The 15523-nt window shown below is 45.4% G+C and overlaps 1 protein-coding gene across 5 annotated transcripts; it reads right to left on the bottom strand.

Moving 5' to 3' along the window:
* Positions 1–844: 844 nt before the first annotated feature.
* Positions 845–9828, bottom strand: CLEC4A (C-type lectin domain family 4 member A). Of its 5 annotated transcripts, XM_062614104.1 has the most exons (6): positions 8529–9820; positions 5307–5420; positions 3519–3611; positions 2476–2627; positions 2175–2293; positions 845–1450 (listed from the first exon to the last, which is right to left on the bottom strand). In XM_062614104.1, exons 1-6 carry the CDS (start codon positions 8593–8595, stop codon positions 1306–1308), a joined length of 690 nt encoding a protein of 229 aa, XP_062470088.1. In that variant the 5' UTR covers positions 8596–9820; the 3' UTR covers positions 845–1305. The 5 variants fall into 5 exon arrangements, with proteins under 5 accessions (XP_062470088.1, XP_062470086.1, XP_062470087.1 ...); XM_062614102.1 differs by lacking the exon at positions 5307–5420 and having other exon boundaries at positions 2476–2657; positions 8529–9828; XM_062614103.1 differs by lacking the exon at positions 3519–3611 and having other exon boundaries at positions 2476–2622; positions 5299–5420; positions 8529–9816.
* Between the last annotated feature and the right edge of the window lie 5695 nt (positions 9829–15523).

The following is a 15523-nucleotide window of genomic DNA, read 5'->3' as shown; positions in this document are numbered from 1 at the left end:
ATAATGGTTTAGGTTGGAAGGGACCTTAAAGTTCAACCCCAATACTCATAATACCCCTAGAACTGGTTTTCTGTAGCCAGTCCCCTCCACAGCTTTGGCTGTTTGCAATGGAACTGTGTAGCCAGGTTCTCTCTGAGGGATTTACTGTCATTGGGTGGGTGCAACTTCTGCTGCAGTAGTTGCATAAGGCTGTACCCTGTCACAGCAACATCTTTTGATTCTGGTCCTGCCCAAACAAAACCCCTACATACTGTGGGAGGAGATAAGGTCCCCATAGTGCTTATAAGGAAGTGGCTGGGGAAGGCAGTGAGGATTGCTCCTCCCATGGGAGTACATCTAGAGGAGGGTCACAAAGACGGTCAGAGGGTTGGAGCACCTCTCCTGTGAAGAGGGGCTGAGAGAGTTGGAGTTCTGCCTGGAGAAGAGAAGGCTCCATGAAGACCCTGTAGCACCCTTCCAGTAGCTAAAGGGGCCTACAAGAAATCTGGAGGGGGACTTTTTACAGGGCATGTGGGGACAGGACAAGGAGGATTGGCTTTATGCTGAAAAAGGTGGGATTTAGATCAGATGTTAGGCAGAAATTCTTCCCCGTGAGGGTGGTGAGGCACTGGCAGGGGTTGCCCAGAGAAGCTGTGGCTGCCTCATCTCTGGCAGTGCTCAAGGCCAGGCTGGACAGGGCTTGGAGCAACCTGGTCTAGTGGAAGGTGTCCCTGCCTGTGGAAGGGGGCTAGAACTGGGTGAGATATAAGATCCCTTCCAACCCAAACCATCCTGTGATTCTATGATTACACAAAACACCTGCAGCTTAGTGAGGGAAAGAGAGAGATACACACTGCACAGAGCCTTTTTCATTGGTCTGATACTGTATTTTCTCTTGCATAAGAATTCAGTAATTGTTCAGCAAAACCAGTGCAACTGGAGGTCATTCTCTGTGTGACTCAACAAAAAGCAGGTGCCTCTGCCCAAGGAGACAAAGGAAATTGCAGCTCTGAACATCTGTCTTACACTCCTGTGTCTTCTTCCTGGAGAACTCAATCTCTTTTCAGCCAGTGGTTGCTGGACCCACCCAGAGAGAAGAGGACATAAGAGCCCAGGACCTGCTCTGACGACCCTGAGCCTTCATGTATTCCCTGAGCTATTATATGCATTGGGGATGCTGGACACAGGGTAATATCACTTCCACTCACATCATCCCACCCAACACAGTGAAGATGAAGGCTCCAGAGTTCCCCACCCCTCCCAACACAGCCCTGTTACCAGCTCATTGCTCATCTCCCAGTTTTACTCAGGATCAGGGTATCTCCATCACACAATTATTGCTGCAGCTTCACAAATTCTATTATGATCGTTACATTGGACATCATTCCAGTTGTTGAGTGCTCTTGAAGTCCGATGGATTACAACGCACTTCTCATAATCTGGATTACTTGGTTCGCCTTCACGCCAGAACCTGAGACAGAGACAGACATGTTACTCCCCAGCATACCCTGTAGAGCGCCGCTGGAAAAGGCCACAGTGGGATGCAAGGCTTGGAGGGGAGAGAGAAAAATTCCAGGTGCTGATTCATGGGCAGAAGCAGTGCTCTTCCTCCCACTCAGATATCCCGCTGGCATCAGTCTCATGTGGAAACTTGCCTTCTTCCTGCAGCAAACACAACAGGCCCTGCCAGTCCTGATAGGGGAAGCTGTTCATCACTTCTTCACACCCAGAAGAGGCGTGTTTCTGCCTCCCTGGCAAGTTTGTCCTTCAGAAGAAGACACAGCAAGGACAGCTCAGCTGATCTCTCCATGTGCCCCATCATTTCCACAGCACCAGAGCACTGGCATGCTTATGTATATATATGCGCATAGGCATGGTGGGAGCACTATGGAGGTCAGGCAAGGCGGGTCATCTCTGAAGGGTTCTTCCTACTAGTAAGATGCAGCTTCTTTTGTACCTATAGCATTGACAACCACATCACAGAGAGTTAATTAATAGCCAATAACCAGCTTTGATAGGGCCATGTGAACCTAATGTCCTACACAGCCCTCTCTTGCTCCTCATGGACCTCTCATCAGGAGATGTACCAGCTCTCATGTACCAACTCTCATGTACGAACAGACACCCTCACATCTCTTCTACTTTCTCGCACTACAGAAGCCACACCAAACAGTCTCCCATCTGGGAATACTCACGCTGCTGTCACATTAAATGGAGTCTGGTCCACCCAGTGCCACTGGCCCATCTGTGCACTCAGACCAATGTAGTGATTCTCTCTTCTTGAAGGCTTTTTAACCTCCTTAGAGAGGAAATCCTGGAAATGAGGGAGAGTGCAATGTCCATGAGATACAGGACTGAGCAGAGGGAGGTGGCAAGAGTCCCTGTGAAGTGGGGCTGGTGGCAGAAGGGAGCTGGTGTACAGAGGACATCCATTCTCCCTCCCTTGCTGACATTGCGACTCTGGCTGCTGTGCCCCCCTCTCAGCCCTGCACATACCTGCTCTGCTTCGCTGTTGATCACCACCAGGTGAGAGCCCATCCCAGTGCAGTTCTGCTCGCTATCAGCCCAGGACATCATATCACCTGAGAGGTAGTAGCAGCTTCCTTCAAAGCGTTTCCAGCCCTTCGGGCAGCATGCCCAGCTCTTCTCTGTGGGGGGAGAAACCACAGAGGTGAATGCTAAGAACAAAAGAGATGGCAATTACAAGGATCTCTGTTCTCCAGTGACAGTCATAGAATCCCAGATTGGTTTGGGTTGGAAGGGACCTTAAAGCTCATCCAGTTGCAACCCCCTGCCTCAGGCAGGGACACCTTCCACTAGACCAGGTTGCTCCAAGCCCCATCCAACCTGGCCTTGAACACTGCCCGGGCAACTTCTCTGGGTAACCTGTTCCATCATCACCCCACCCTCACAATGAAGAATTTCTTCTTAATATCTAAAATCTCCCTTTTCAACTTAAACCCATTCCCCCTTGTTCTGACACTACAATCCTTTGCAAAAAGTTCTCTCCAGATTTCTTGTAGGCCACTTTTAAGTACTGGAAGGCTGCTCATGTTCTCCTTAAATCACTTATCCTGATAGAAAGTGCTTGAAAAAGCAAGGGTAGTACAGATATTTCTTGCCATTGCTTTGAGACGTGACCAGTAAGCTTTGTGTACACAAATGCATAGTAATCCAGGCTTGACAAAGTCACTTTTACTGATCTGGTTTGCCTTCTCCTTTTACATTAGGCCTTTAGACACAGGGAACAGGGGATATCGCTTCTTTCCCTGACTAGAGCTGCACTTTTATTATTGCTCCATTGTTAACCTTTCCTGTGCCGCCATACTCTGTCCCTTTTGTTGTGGCAGTGTTCACAGCCACACTGTCCTCCAGGCCATCATTAACATGTCCCTCTACTTTCCATAAGCTGTTAGCAGGAAATCCTTTTTCTCCCCACCTCTCTCCACAGGAGTCTGCCTCTGCGAAGTCTGCTCCCACTGCCACTTGCTGTCAGAGCAGACCCCAGCATTGACTGTTCCTCTGCCAGCGCTACTGACCTTTGCCTCCTGGTGCTGCTGAATCACACGACCACTCCTTGAATTTCTGCTTAAAGGCTGGGGTCTTATCACTGCTATGGGAGAAGGGAGCGACTGGAAAGGGAGAGGAAAGGCAGCAGGATTACTCCTTCGTCCCACCTCCTCATACAGCGTTTCTGGGCTTCACTGTTGTTTCTCCATTTCCCCACCAAGCACTGCCCCAGCATCACCGCTCCCTGGGCTGTCTCTTTCCACTTCACAAGTGGTAACTGCCATCCTCTCAGCAAAGGGAAAAGGCATTTCTGCTCTCAGCATCCCACAGCTTCCCACAAGGACTCCTCCCCACCACACTGACAAGGACTAGCTGGGATGACCTGGCCAACAAAGCTAGAGAAGCCTGAGACCCACTTGAACAGCACCTGGTGGCCATAGCTGTTTGTCAACAGTCTGTCCCAGCCCCGAGCAGCTGACATCAGGTCCCCCTGGGATGCTGTGGAGCTGAAAGAGTGGGGTTGGTGGATCCCTGGTCCACAGCTCTGAGAAAACCGGCCCAAACAAGTGGTATGGCTGCCTTCCCAGCCAGAAAGAGACAATCTTCCATGTCAGAGAGCAGAAGGACCACTGGAAGGACATCACACTAAGATGATGAACAGGGTGGAATTGATTCCATCCAACCACAGGCATTTATATAATAGACATATGTATTACTTATCACACCCTGATCAGTTTCCAGTCAATATCCCTGAATGTTCGAGTTGGTGGTAAGTCCTTTGGGTTGTTGATGTGGCCTGCTGACACCTATCACACTAACTTCCAGGACTCAGGAACTAATGACAGCAAAAGGAAGGGCAGCAATTTATCCTTACAACATGCCTCTTCCAGAATCCATCATCTTTACTGACCATTTGTACAAACATGCCATGAATGATCTTTCATAGAAAATGAGAATGAAACAGTGGTCGCAATCTCCACAGACTCTGTGTGCAAGTGTAACTTCATGAATTACTCCAGTATACTGTAAGACTCCTGGAGGTGCCAGGACTGTGAAAAGCCATTTTTTCCATTAGGGCATGAAGTGTGTGCAAGCCCCTTACAGAGCTCAAGTGCAGGTTCAGCTGCCTGTACACTTGTGCTGCCTTCTCCATTTCTTCCTCACCCCTGTCATTAATGCAATTAAGGTCTTTCTTTGTGGTGTGAAGGTAGAGAATTGTTCCACAGTTCCAAATAGGCTCTGCAAGATGGGGATGTGCAATCATAGAAAAAATGATGATTGATCCTCGATCTGGGAACACTGAAGAGGCCTCAGGGTAAACAGTGGAAGGTTTAGGAGATATATGCAGACAGAAGCAAAGTGAGACCTTACAGAAAGCCCAAAACCCTCTGAAATTCTGAAGATGGCCATGCTTTAACTAGTCTAGAGACCTCCAGAAGCTGCTTCCCACCTAACTCTGTCATTCTAAGAGGATGGGTATAACAGAACCATATGGCATAATGCTGTGGTAGTCCTTGCTCCTGCAAACCAAATATCTGGTTTGGCTGGTTTGTGTCATGTTGCAACTGCACCCTTAAATCCCCAATGTTTAAGTAGTCAGGAAAGGTTTTGCTCCTAAACATACCTTTCAAATATTCAACATGCACATTTTCTGAGTCCAAATGTTGGTTCTTGCATCCTTTCTCATGACAAAACAGTTCCCTAGTAAAAGCTGTCTCCCTCTTAGAAGATATTCCCCTCTGGACTCTGATTTCTTTGCTTTTCTCCAAGCACTTCCCCCTAGACCTCTCTCCCACAATCAGCCTACACATACTCACCAAGAACAGCAACAAGGGCAATGCACAGCAGGAGGAGCAGCAGTGAGATCAGCCAGGGGAGCCATAGGGGGCATTTCTGGGGATGGTGCTGTTGCTTCTTTGTTTCAGGAGGTACTAGAAGTGAAGGAACACACCAAACACAACACCACAGTCAACTGTGCCTCAGTCAGTCCATATAGCAAGGGTGTGTAACTCAAGGGGGAGCTACTCCAAAAATATGCTATTTCAGTTCTGATGTGGAAGTTACACAGCATGGGAGAGGGGCAGACTGGGACAGAGCAGGGGACCTCTGTGGTTTCTGGAGTTCACAGTGTTCACAGCCCCAGACCACCTAATGAGCTAGGGATGTTAACTGCTGGTGTTGGGGAAGAGGTCTTCACAAAGCCTCAAAATCTGGACTGAAACCATGTCTCTCTAGACTAAGCGGAAAGTTGCTGAATACAGCATTGCTCTGTCTATGATACTTGAGACGTTCACATGAAGATTTCATGCTTACTTCTCCCCAGAAAACTTTTTATGCCTGTTTCAGTTCCTTCGTAGCTTTTTGGACTTCCTGTGTAGAAGGTTGATGCAAGCCAAATGAGGACCGGAGATGAGAAATGTGCAAAGCTCTGATGCCACAGAATCACTGGAAGACTTAAAAAAACCAAAACACCCCACCACCCTCCCGCCCCTTCTATGCCTGCTTCCTGACCCATGGTTCACTGGTCTGCTGCAGTAAAACTAGGCTGTATGCCTGAGGAGAACAGAGGGCTGTGTCCAGCAGCCTCAGTAAAGTATCCTGCTCAGATTCAGACTTGCCAGGGCTTGACTTTTCTCTAGAGGGATACTGCTAGAACTGAAGACGTTTTGGGAGCAGGCAGGAGGTCAAAGGGAAGGAGAAGCAAATACTTGTTAGGAGACTGTTCTAGGTTGTGGCAGGTACACAAGCCAGGGAAAGCAGGAAGGTAAAGAAACAAGAGCACTCAGTGCAGGACAGGAGTAAATAACAATTAACAATAAGCTTTAGAGAGACCTCATTCATTGTTCATCATGAAACTCTTAAGTCTACCAGCGGCCATGTGTGCCTGCCACCCATGCCTAATAAGCAAGACTTCCAGAAACTTGCTGTTTGGGGAAGCCCTCTGACTGCTTCCCAAAGGCTTGGGGCAGATTGCTACAGCAGGGCAAAAAGCATCATCTTTCATTATCAGAAAACATTCAGAAACCTACAAGACCCAGATTTCCCTGGCCAAATCATATTTTTCTAGCCAGAGCTTTTGTCTGTAGGGAAAACAAGGACCCTGGTCATGATCTGGAGTCCAGCCACTTATTTCAGACAGTAGATCTGAGCAGTCCAAGTGATTTTTCAATGTGCTACATGTCTATAGATTGACTGTTCATTCTGTGCACCCCTCACTCACACCCAGGTGGCAGAGAGAACACTTCAGTGTGTATGCACCTCACCAACACAACTGAAGTGCAGTAGATCTTTGCATACTCAGTGGGCTAATCTCCTTCTAAAATGCTTCCTATAGTTAGTCTGCGTGCTTGCAATATGTCCAGCATGATCACAGCACAACAAACCTGATAAGTTTATGCTGATTATTCAGCATGTAACTCCAACATCTCCTAGGCACATGTAACCCAGTTGGAAATACAGGAGCCCTAACTGCACTGTGGTGTGAAACTCCACCCTGTACTCTCTGCCATATCCTGCCACAGATTATATGTTGATTAGCTGCTACCTTCTCCTCTCTATCTTCCAATGACTGACAATTTCGGTATATCTAGAGCCCAACTGGAAGAGGCTACAAAATGGGAAAACCCAGGTATGCTTGGCCATTACCAACACGGAGTCTGCGTGGCCAGAATAAGCACTCAGAAGGACTACAGAGCAGCAAGACTCCTCCAGTCTTTCAACAATTTTCAATCATAACTCTCATCTTATGAGCATACCACGAAGCTGTGTGAGAGATATTAGCACCGCATGCAGTGGTACTGCTGGTGGTTTCTTTGAATTCAAAGCTACACACCCAAATCTATAGCGTGAGCAGCATCAGCAGCTCAAGGAAACATGGCTCAATAAGGTTCTTTGAAATAGGTCATAGCTCAATTAAGAACTTCCACCATCCCCAGCTCACCATGATGGAAATGCCAGCTGTAACCAGAACCAGCTCATCTTGGTGCACTGAAAACAGTGAACTTTTAAGTCAGTCAGGAGTATGTACATTCTTTGTTTCCATGACTCATGCCTCAGAGCAGGCAGGAAATATCCTGGAGCTGATGCCTGCTCTGTTTGGAATTATAAACCTAAGACAAAGTGGTAAATAGGCACGCTAATATCCTTAGTGGCAATAAACAATTATTTATTCATTCATTCATTCATTTACACACACATACTTTAAGCCCTCTGGAACCTGCTATTGTGTGGGGTCTTGTATCTAAGGGTGGAAGAAATGAGCCACACATGGAACATCTCTATGGGTTCCTGTGTGTGGCATAATGATTACAGAATACATACTGATCAGAACATGATTTAAATTTGCACAAAGCCCAGAAAAGGCACCATTTTACAGCCAAGACTTTTAATAGCCATAAAAATTTGTTTGTTCAATGCACTAATTATTTTTCAGGAGTGGTAGACATCAAATCAGAGAACTGGATCTTTCCACAGATCTTAGATAATTCTTTCTCTCTATATTTTAGGGTGTTTTCTTTAAGCCCATTTTTCCTTGTAACTTCAGTTCTCTTTCTTCTCCAAGGACTCAGTTCTCAACCAAGAACAATGGATGATAGAAGTTTCTGCATTCAGTGCCACCTCTCACAAAGCTGCAGAGGACAACTGACTGCTCTACTATAAGAAGGCATGTTGGTTCTCTACTACTGCTCTTTTCATGGGAAGGAATCTGTAGCCTTACTCTCCCAGAGGAAAGAGCAGTAGCAGCCAGGGCTTGGGCTTATTTACTGTCATCTGCTGCCCCAGGAGCCACTCAACCCTTGTGGAAGATCAGATTGTTTGCAATAAATCACAGTCTCTATTGGTACTCAGCATTTGTCCAAAAATTATTCTCTCATTCAAGACTACATAACATACAAAATTCCTCCAGTCTCCTGCTCATGTAGTGGTAAGCAACTCATTTTTATCAACCATTTGTCAAGATCAGGTATGAAGCAGAGTCGTAGAAATCAGTCTCTGTTCCCTGTTTTTCCACCCCCTTCCCCTGAGTAACCCATCCTTACCTTTGATCACTGCAGCTGGTGATGTATTGTGGAACTTCACCTCAGCATAAGTGATTTCTGATGCCATTTAATCACAGCGCAATCACTGGCCCTGTCCTTAGTTTTGCCACATAAATCGTGGGTGTTTTAGGTGCCTGGTTCCAGAGGGAGACACCAATAAGTTACTGAGCCTTTCCCATCTGCTCCTCCACCTTCTGTCTGTCAAAGAAGGCTGTGCTGAACACTGGAAGTACTGGTGATAACCTAAGAATTCCTGGGAATTCAAAAACGCTTTGTTTCTTAGCCCAGGACATCAGATCTGACAGTATGGAAACTTCTGAGAGAGAAAAGAAAAATGAGAAACTAACAACTGAAAAGGAAGTCACATTCTTACTTCCCCATGTCAGATTCTCAGCTGATAGGTTTCCTTTTTCAGATCTCTTAGTTTGTTTTTCTTTTTCCATCCTTCCTTTTTTAACTCTCTCCCCTTATCTTCATGACTTTCTTAGTCTGTTAGTAATTCTACCATTGCTCTTAGGTTTGCAGCTATGCCAGATCTTAGCCCAGTTTAAGCTGTGGCACATCCATGTATAAAATGCATTCTGCCCTCACTTATCATTTGCGGTTAAGATGTGTTTGCTACATCAAATATTGCATACTATGTCCCGTCCTGGGAAGTCAGCCCCAGTTGGCAATAGAACAAATCACAAAAGAGGAACTGCCTCAAAAGTGAGACTGGAGGATTTCAGCCTTAAACACAGGAATAGAAATAATCAGAAGTTTGATATATTCAAGAAGAAACAGAGAAGAATGTGGCCAGAGCTGGGGAGAAGAACAACAAAAGTAGGAAAAAAAGAAGTAAAATGGTGTTGCTGGTTTGAGAGGTTGTTGGGAAGAGCACACGCAGATGCCTTTCTACCACAACCTGTGGAAATTCAGAGCAGTGTTTGCTTCAGGGAGTCAGGCTCCATTTCTGAGGCTGAAAAGGGATAGTTTATATTTTTTTCTCCAACATTGTCTTTTATCTCCCCTTTCTGCTTTCTGATAAAGGCCTCTGATATTACCTTGAGGAAAATGTCAGACTACTGCTTAGTCTGACTTCAAGCTGGGGCAAATGTTTAAAGGAGACATTTAAGGGAAATGGCTGCTGAGATGCACGCTGAATCAGAAAGGTGTCTGACAGAAAATGCCAGTGAGTCAGGACACCCTGGAGAAAAATGATTCAGTCAGCAGATAGGCCTCAGGAATGACAAAACAGCTTTGGTTAGAAGGGTTCTTGAAGCTCACTAAGTTCCAATGCCCTGCCTCAGGCAGGGACACCTTCCACTGGACCAGGTTGCTCCAAGCCCCGTCCAACCTGGCCTTGAACACTGCCAGGGATGGGGCAGCCACAGCTTCTCTGGGCAACCCCTGCCAGTGTCTCATCATCTTCATCATAAAGAACTTATTCGTTACAGGTAATCTAAATCTAGCTTCTTTCAGTTTAAAACCTATGCCCCTTGGCCTGTCACTACAGGTGGGGGTAAAAAAATCTCTATCTTTCTTATAAGCCCCCTCTAAGTATTGAAAAGCTATGGTAATATCTCCAAAACAACCAGAAGGAAGGGGGAGAAAGCTTTGCTTGGTTAGTTTGCCTAGATGAAATTTCTTCCTTCCTGACTTGAGATGCTTGCAGGACATCCAGGGAGCTAGCACAGAGGGTACACAGGGCTGAGCTGGAGATGAGATAGGACAGTACAAGGAAAAATATGCATCAGACAATAGAGGAGAACAATGCGGCAGAAGGTAAGGGGCAAGGAAGGGAAGTAATGCATGTCTGTCACATTATGCAGAATCTGCCCCTGAATGGAACAAGGCATATGTAGCTGGATTTCTTTAGCAAGGGGCCTCCTCATGCCTCATGTCACTGAGCTGGCTTCACTTCTCCTTTTTGCACTGTGTGCAAAGGCAGTAATTTTTACAGAACAGTTACAGAACAGAAGCCTGCTCCCTTGAGAAGATGCATGCTGCCTGCTTTTCTTTCCAGCATCCTTCCGGCACTTTCTTTTGTCTTCAGGCTTGGCCTTCTCACAGGAATTAAGCTTCCCAAAGTGTTTGCTGAAACCTAGTTATGCTTCAAACCGAGATTTCAGTCAGAGCAATCTCCTGTGTGCTTCCTGCCTGTTCTGGCCAACCAAACCACAACAGGGGAAAAGGCTTACTTCCCTGCAGGGTTTCAAGCTTTCCATCATGAAGAAATACAGGAAACACAATCAGCAGATAGAGAAGGAGTCACAGTGTATCTTCATGAGCTTTTTGCCACTGAAACATCTCCAAACACAGCTGAGGCATTTCAAATGCAAATTCAGGATCTAGCTGTTGATTTTATTAGAACACACTCGATTATGCTCAGACATCAGGAGACAGCTCAATTCTTTCATCTCAGCCATCAGACTTGCTGCTTGCTGTCAAAATTTGACCCTGAGTAATACCTCCATGGGATACAAATGCTGGGCCCTTGTGCAAGAACAGTGAGGTAATATTCCTAAGAGTAAAATTTGTGCTTTAAATTTCATACACACTGATGGCATGTAAATGGAGAATGGAGTCAGGCAGTTAGTTGTGGGGCTGAAAACGGGGAGAAAAAGTAAACCTTGCTTAAAAAAAAAAAATAAATAAATAGAACCTTGCAGTTTATTTCCTTGCATTCCCCCTGCTGTTCCTCAGGTCCTCCTTTCCCCTTCCACCTGTGTTCTGCCCACTCCATGCAGAACACCCTTGTCCTCCCACAATACATGTATTTCCCCACAAATATCTTTCATCTAAACCCTACTTAGCACTACCAGGTAGCTCCCACTCTCTGAATTCCCACATACCTTACAAGCCCCAGCTCCTTTCTAGGACTTGTATATTTGCTCAACACAGCAGTCCTGTTTTCCCTTCCTCATGCTCCAGCTGCTGCCTTTAGTTGGTTGCTCTGCAAGCTGTGTGGGTACCATTTGGCTAGCTGACCCAAACAGAAAGCAGCAGAGGCACTGGCACTCTTTTTCCCCTACCTGTTGATGAAGTCTGGGTAAAGTAGTATCTGCAAGCCTTTCACCTCACAGCCATTTTCACTCAATTTAGTAAGGAGGTCCATGTAACAGCAGGAGACAGCACCATTACACCTGCCTTCTTTTAAAAATCAAGCTGAAGCAGGTGAGTTAAAATTGAGCTCATAAGCAGAAAAGAGGACTTGAATCCTAGAGCTGGGATCCCATACATTCCTAAAAAAATCCCCTTTTGAAGTTGAACACAGCTGTGGTGGAAGCTGCAGGGAAATGAGACACTTGTTATAAGCCAGCCAGAATATGGAAAGGGGCAGCTGAGCAAATTTAGTCATCACAAGTGGCATGGCGGTTATACACAGAGGCATCACATGGGCAACCCAAAGCCAATACCTACTACCTCTTTAGAAGATTTGACAAAAGTCAAAAGAAAGCTGATGTGGCTAAAAAGTCAAGGCAAAGGGATTATCAGCATACATTCTTCAACAAGCTGACCTTGCATCCAAACGAGGAACACTGAAGTGATCATAACCTCCAGTGAGTGTTAAAGCACAACAAAGCAAAGGTAAAAAAAAGAGATGGAAAAACACTAGCAGAAGCCATCAGAACTAGTAATAAATCCTTTCCTATCGCTAATGAAAGCAGAAACCTTTTCACGAGCTTTGAGGACAACTGAAGAGCAGGGTACAAAAGAAGCAGTCAGAGAGAACAAGGACATCAAAACAAAGCTATTTATCTGTGACAGCGGAAGAAACTGGAGAAATTCCTACATAAACCCCCTGTTTTGTGGGAGACTAAACAAAAGGACCTATCCAAAATAAAAGGTATGAAATTAGTAGGTCTGGATAAAATGGTCCCAGGGATTCCCAAGAAACTCGGGGGGAACAGTTGCTAATAGCAATGGGAGGCCTCTCGCCTTAAATTGCCTTTTAATCAGCAAATCACAGGATGGCAAGGAATATATCAAAGTGTGGGGAGGAGAGAAATCTAGGGAGATTTAGGAATTTAAAGGTTTGACATCTGTAGTGGCCAAGTTAATAGAAATTATAATAAAAGAATAAAATGAATAGATGTGTATAAGTATGATGTACTTTGGGAAGAGCCAATATAAGACTTGCAAGGAAATTCCGCCTCTTGTAGTTCTTTGAAGAGATCAATAATCATGCATGAGAATAATCTAGCTATCTGTTGAGTTCCTCAGCAAACACTTCTAAGGAAAGTGAACAGCCATGGGATAAGAAGAAAGATCTTTTCATGGTAAGCAGACAGAAAAGGTGAGTAGGAATTAATGGTCAATTCCCACAGTGGAGGGAGAGCACCTACAGAGCTCTACCAGGTCTGTAATAGGATACACACTAACGTTTCCTTAAACAATATGGCAAAGAGAAATGATATGACAAAATCTGCTAATGATTTTTGTCAATCACATACCATATAAATCAATTAAATACCAATCAAACTAATCAATAACCAAATTGATCAGGGCAGTTATTCAAGAGCCAGTTGCAAAGAACTGCAGAAAGATGAGACCAAGCAGCAGAGTGGTAAAAGGGCAGAGTCCTGTGTATGTAAGCAATGCTCTTTAGGGAAGTGGGTAATGAAGCAAAGCACTTTAGGAAAATCAGCACTAACTTCACACATAAAATAGTGGGTTCGGAGGTTACCATTGCACATGTAAAGAAAATATAACTCAGACTATAACAGTTGTGTGATAAAACCTGATCTGAGGAAGAATGAGCAGCAAATTAAACACCAGGCACAATGAAAAAGGCATGAAGAATGAAACAGAAAATATTGTTATGGCACTGTATTGTTATGTCCTCATGACTCAAACCATCTGAAGAAGTGTACAGCAGGTCCAGAAAAGGCTCAGAGAAAGACAAGGGTGAAAAAATGGTGTAGCATGACTGTCGCATAAAGAACAATAGAGATAGGACAGTTCTACCCTGAAGATGGGAAGAGACAGAGGTTTACAGAACCATCAAGGAAAGGCTGAGTGAGGACTGAGTCATTTCTGTTTCTTTTAATACAAGAACCAGGGGTGATAAAAGGGGTCAGTTACTGAAGGAAGGTGGATCTTCACAAACACAGCTTAGGGCAATACACTCCTTTATCCAGGATGCTGGGCATCCTGAAAGCTTACTTGGCTTAAAGGTGGAACGTGTCAAAAAATAATGTGAGAGAAATGCACTGAGAGTTTACTTAATGCAAAGTAACCACACCCTAGTCAGCAAGTTCCTATTCTGATAACATTTGATACGGGGCAAAGCATTAAAGCAGAACAATTTGTATGTATCCCCTGTTTTTACTCTTTAGGCACTGACATCAGTGTGGTCTTTCTTAGATCATTTGTCCAAAGCATATAGCGGGTGAAGGTTGGGCAGGTGCAGAGAGCACAGCTTCAGGTTCTGCAGCCAACAGCATGAAGGCTGTTGCTGATGTGGTTCTCATCCTCTGAGCAGGTTTTGGTTTCCCCAACCAGCTGGGCTGACAGTGGGGTGACCTTTGGTAGAAGAGCTGTCTTTTAGGTAGCAGTCTTCTGCCATTTGTGGCAGAAGCACAGACACAGGGCAGGCAGCTTGCTGCATTCTGGAAAGAAGAGCAGACAGCAAAAAAGGCAGAAAGACAGAAAGGGGGAGGAAGCAAGGGGAAATTTTTCTAGCCAAACTGTATTTTCTCATTTTACTGTCATTCATGTAACCAAGTATTTATCATCACTCAGCCTTATGTGTGGTTTTGTTCAGTTTCTTGAATGGAGCATTGATAACACCAGATCTTCTCAAAAGACTTACTTGAGCACAGCTCACACGCATTCCTTTCATAAAACTCTCTGCTCTGATCTTATCTTGACCATAGGTGCCCACTGAAACAACAGCTCTGCATCACCTGCTCTTACGGCACCCTCTAGCTACCACAATTCTTCAGCTCACTCAGATAAAGCCTAAACTCAACCCTGGCTTTTTGTCCCTGCACCTGGGTGAGAAGAGCATCAGAAGTGAATGCACGCTGCCCTCTTGGTCTTCCCTCTCCACACCACCTTGCTCCTCTCCTAGGCACAAAGGCCATGGAGAGCAGAGCCCTTACAGCTAAGAGAAGAGCATAAAACAACATTAAAGCATGGAGAATGGGGCCCCAAGGCCTGACTTTGCGTAATCAGTAAGGGATGGCACATATGTAATCAAAGGGATCTTCTTTAGAACTCCTGAGGAATTTGTCTGGTTAGAGGGAATCTAGCAATAAGAGATCCCACTGTGTATCCTGCTGCAAGGAATTGGTTATGACAGGATGCTGAAGTTCTCACTGCAGGAGCTGAATTCTCCCAGCCCCAGGGGACAATGATGAAGCACCACAGCCTGCTGGGACCTGAGAGAAAGGCATCCTACCCACTTCTCATGCAAGGCTGACAACATTGGCCAGAGCTGCAGGGAGAAGAGACCTCTTCTGGAAGGCAGGTACTCCTGCTGATGACAGAAAGTGAACCAGGGAGCCATACAGCTATACTAGGAGACCTAGTAAGAAATGGGTTACATAGATCTGTGAAAGCTCAGAGAAAAGGACATCTAAGCATCCAGAGGTGAAGAGGAAAAAGGAAAGAACTGAAGGAAGAGTGAGAAAGGGAGACAGAAGCAGAGAGAGGGATGGATGAAACAGAAGATAGCACTGCTAATTTCTGGCGCGTGGCAGCACTTCACCATAAGCAGGCCCTGAGTCAGCAGTAACACTGTCCTCTGAGCAAAACCACCCAGAGTAACACTCTAGCACTTTGACAGAGACCAGCAACTCCCCAGAATGCTAGTTACAGTCCCATGCAGAATATGGTGGAAAGAAAGAAAAGTAGGAGAGATGAGAAAGAAATGTTCCTCCAAATAAAAGGGTTTGTGCATTCCTCCTCTGCGCACATCTCTGCCAAGTTTTAGCAAGAGCTGTTCAAGCATTCCAGACCATGTCTCAAGCTATATGAGCTGAGGGAGTTCAAACTCAATCAGCTTC

This window comes from Pezoporus occidentalis, unplaced genomic scaffold (genome assembly GCF_034315485.1).
Source record: "Pezoporus occidentalis ecotype Australia unplaced genomic scaffold, CSIRO_AGI_Poc_V1 ctg172, whole genome shotgun sequence".
In the NCBI taxonomy this organism is placed as follows: Eukaryota; Metazoa; Chordata; class Aves; order Psittaciformes; family Psittacidae; genus Pezoporus; species Pezoporus occidentalis.
This window is presented reverse-complemented; position numbering and strand designations above follow the sequence as displayed.

Bases quoted from the DNA above. Each gene is read 5' to 3' on its own strand.
- CLEC4A (XM_062614100.1), bottom strand. From the start codon at position 4,181: ATGCCTGTGGTTGGATGGAATCAATTCCACCCTGTTCATCATCTTAGT. The intron at 2,658-3,518 runs GTCAGTAGCGCT...TTTTGTTCTTAG, and splicing joins AGCAGCACCAGGAGGCAAAG to CATTCACCTCTGTGGTTTCT. The intron at 2,294-2,475 runs GTATGTGCAGGG...CCTCATTTCCAG, and splicing joins TCAACAGCGAAGCAGAGCAG to GATTTCCTCTCTAAGGAGGT.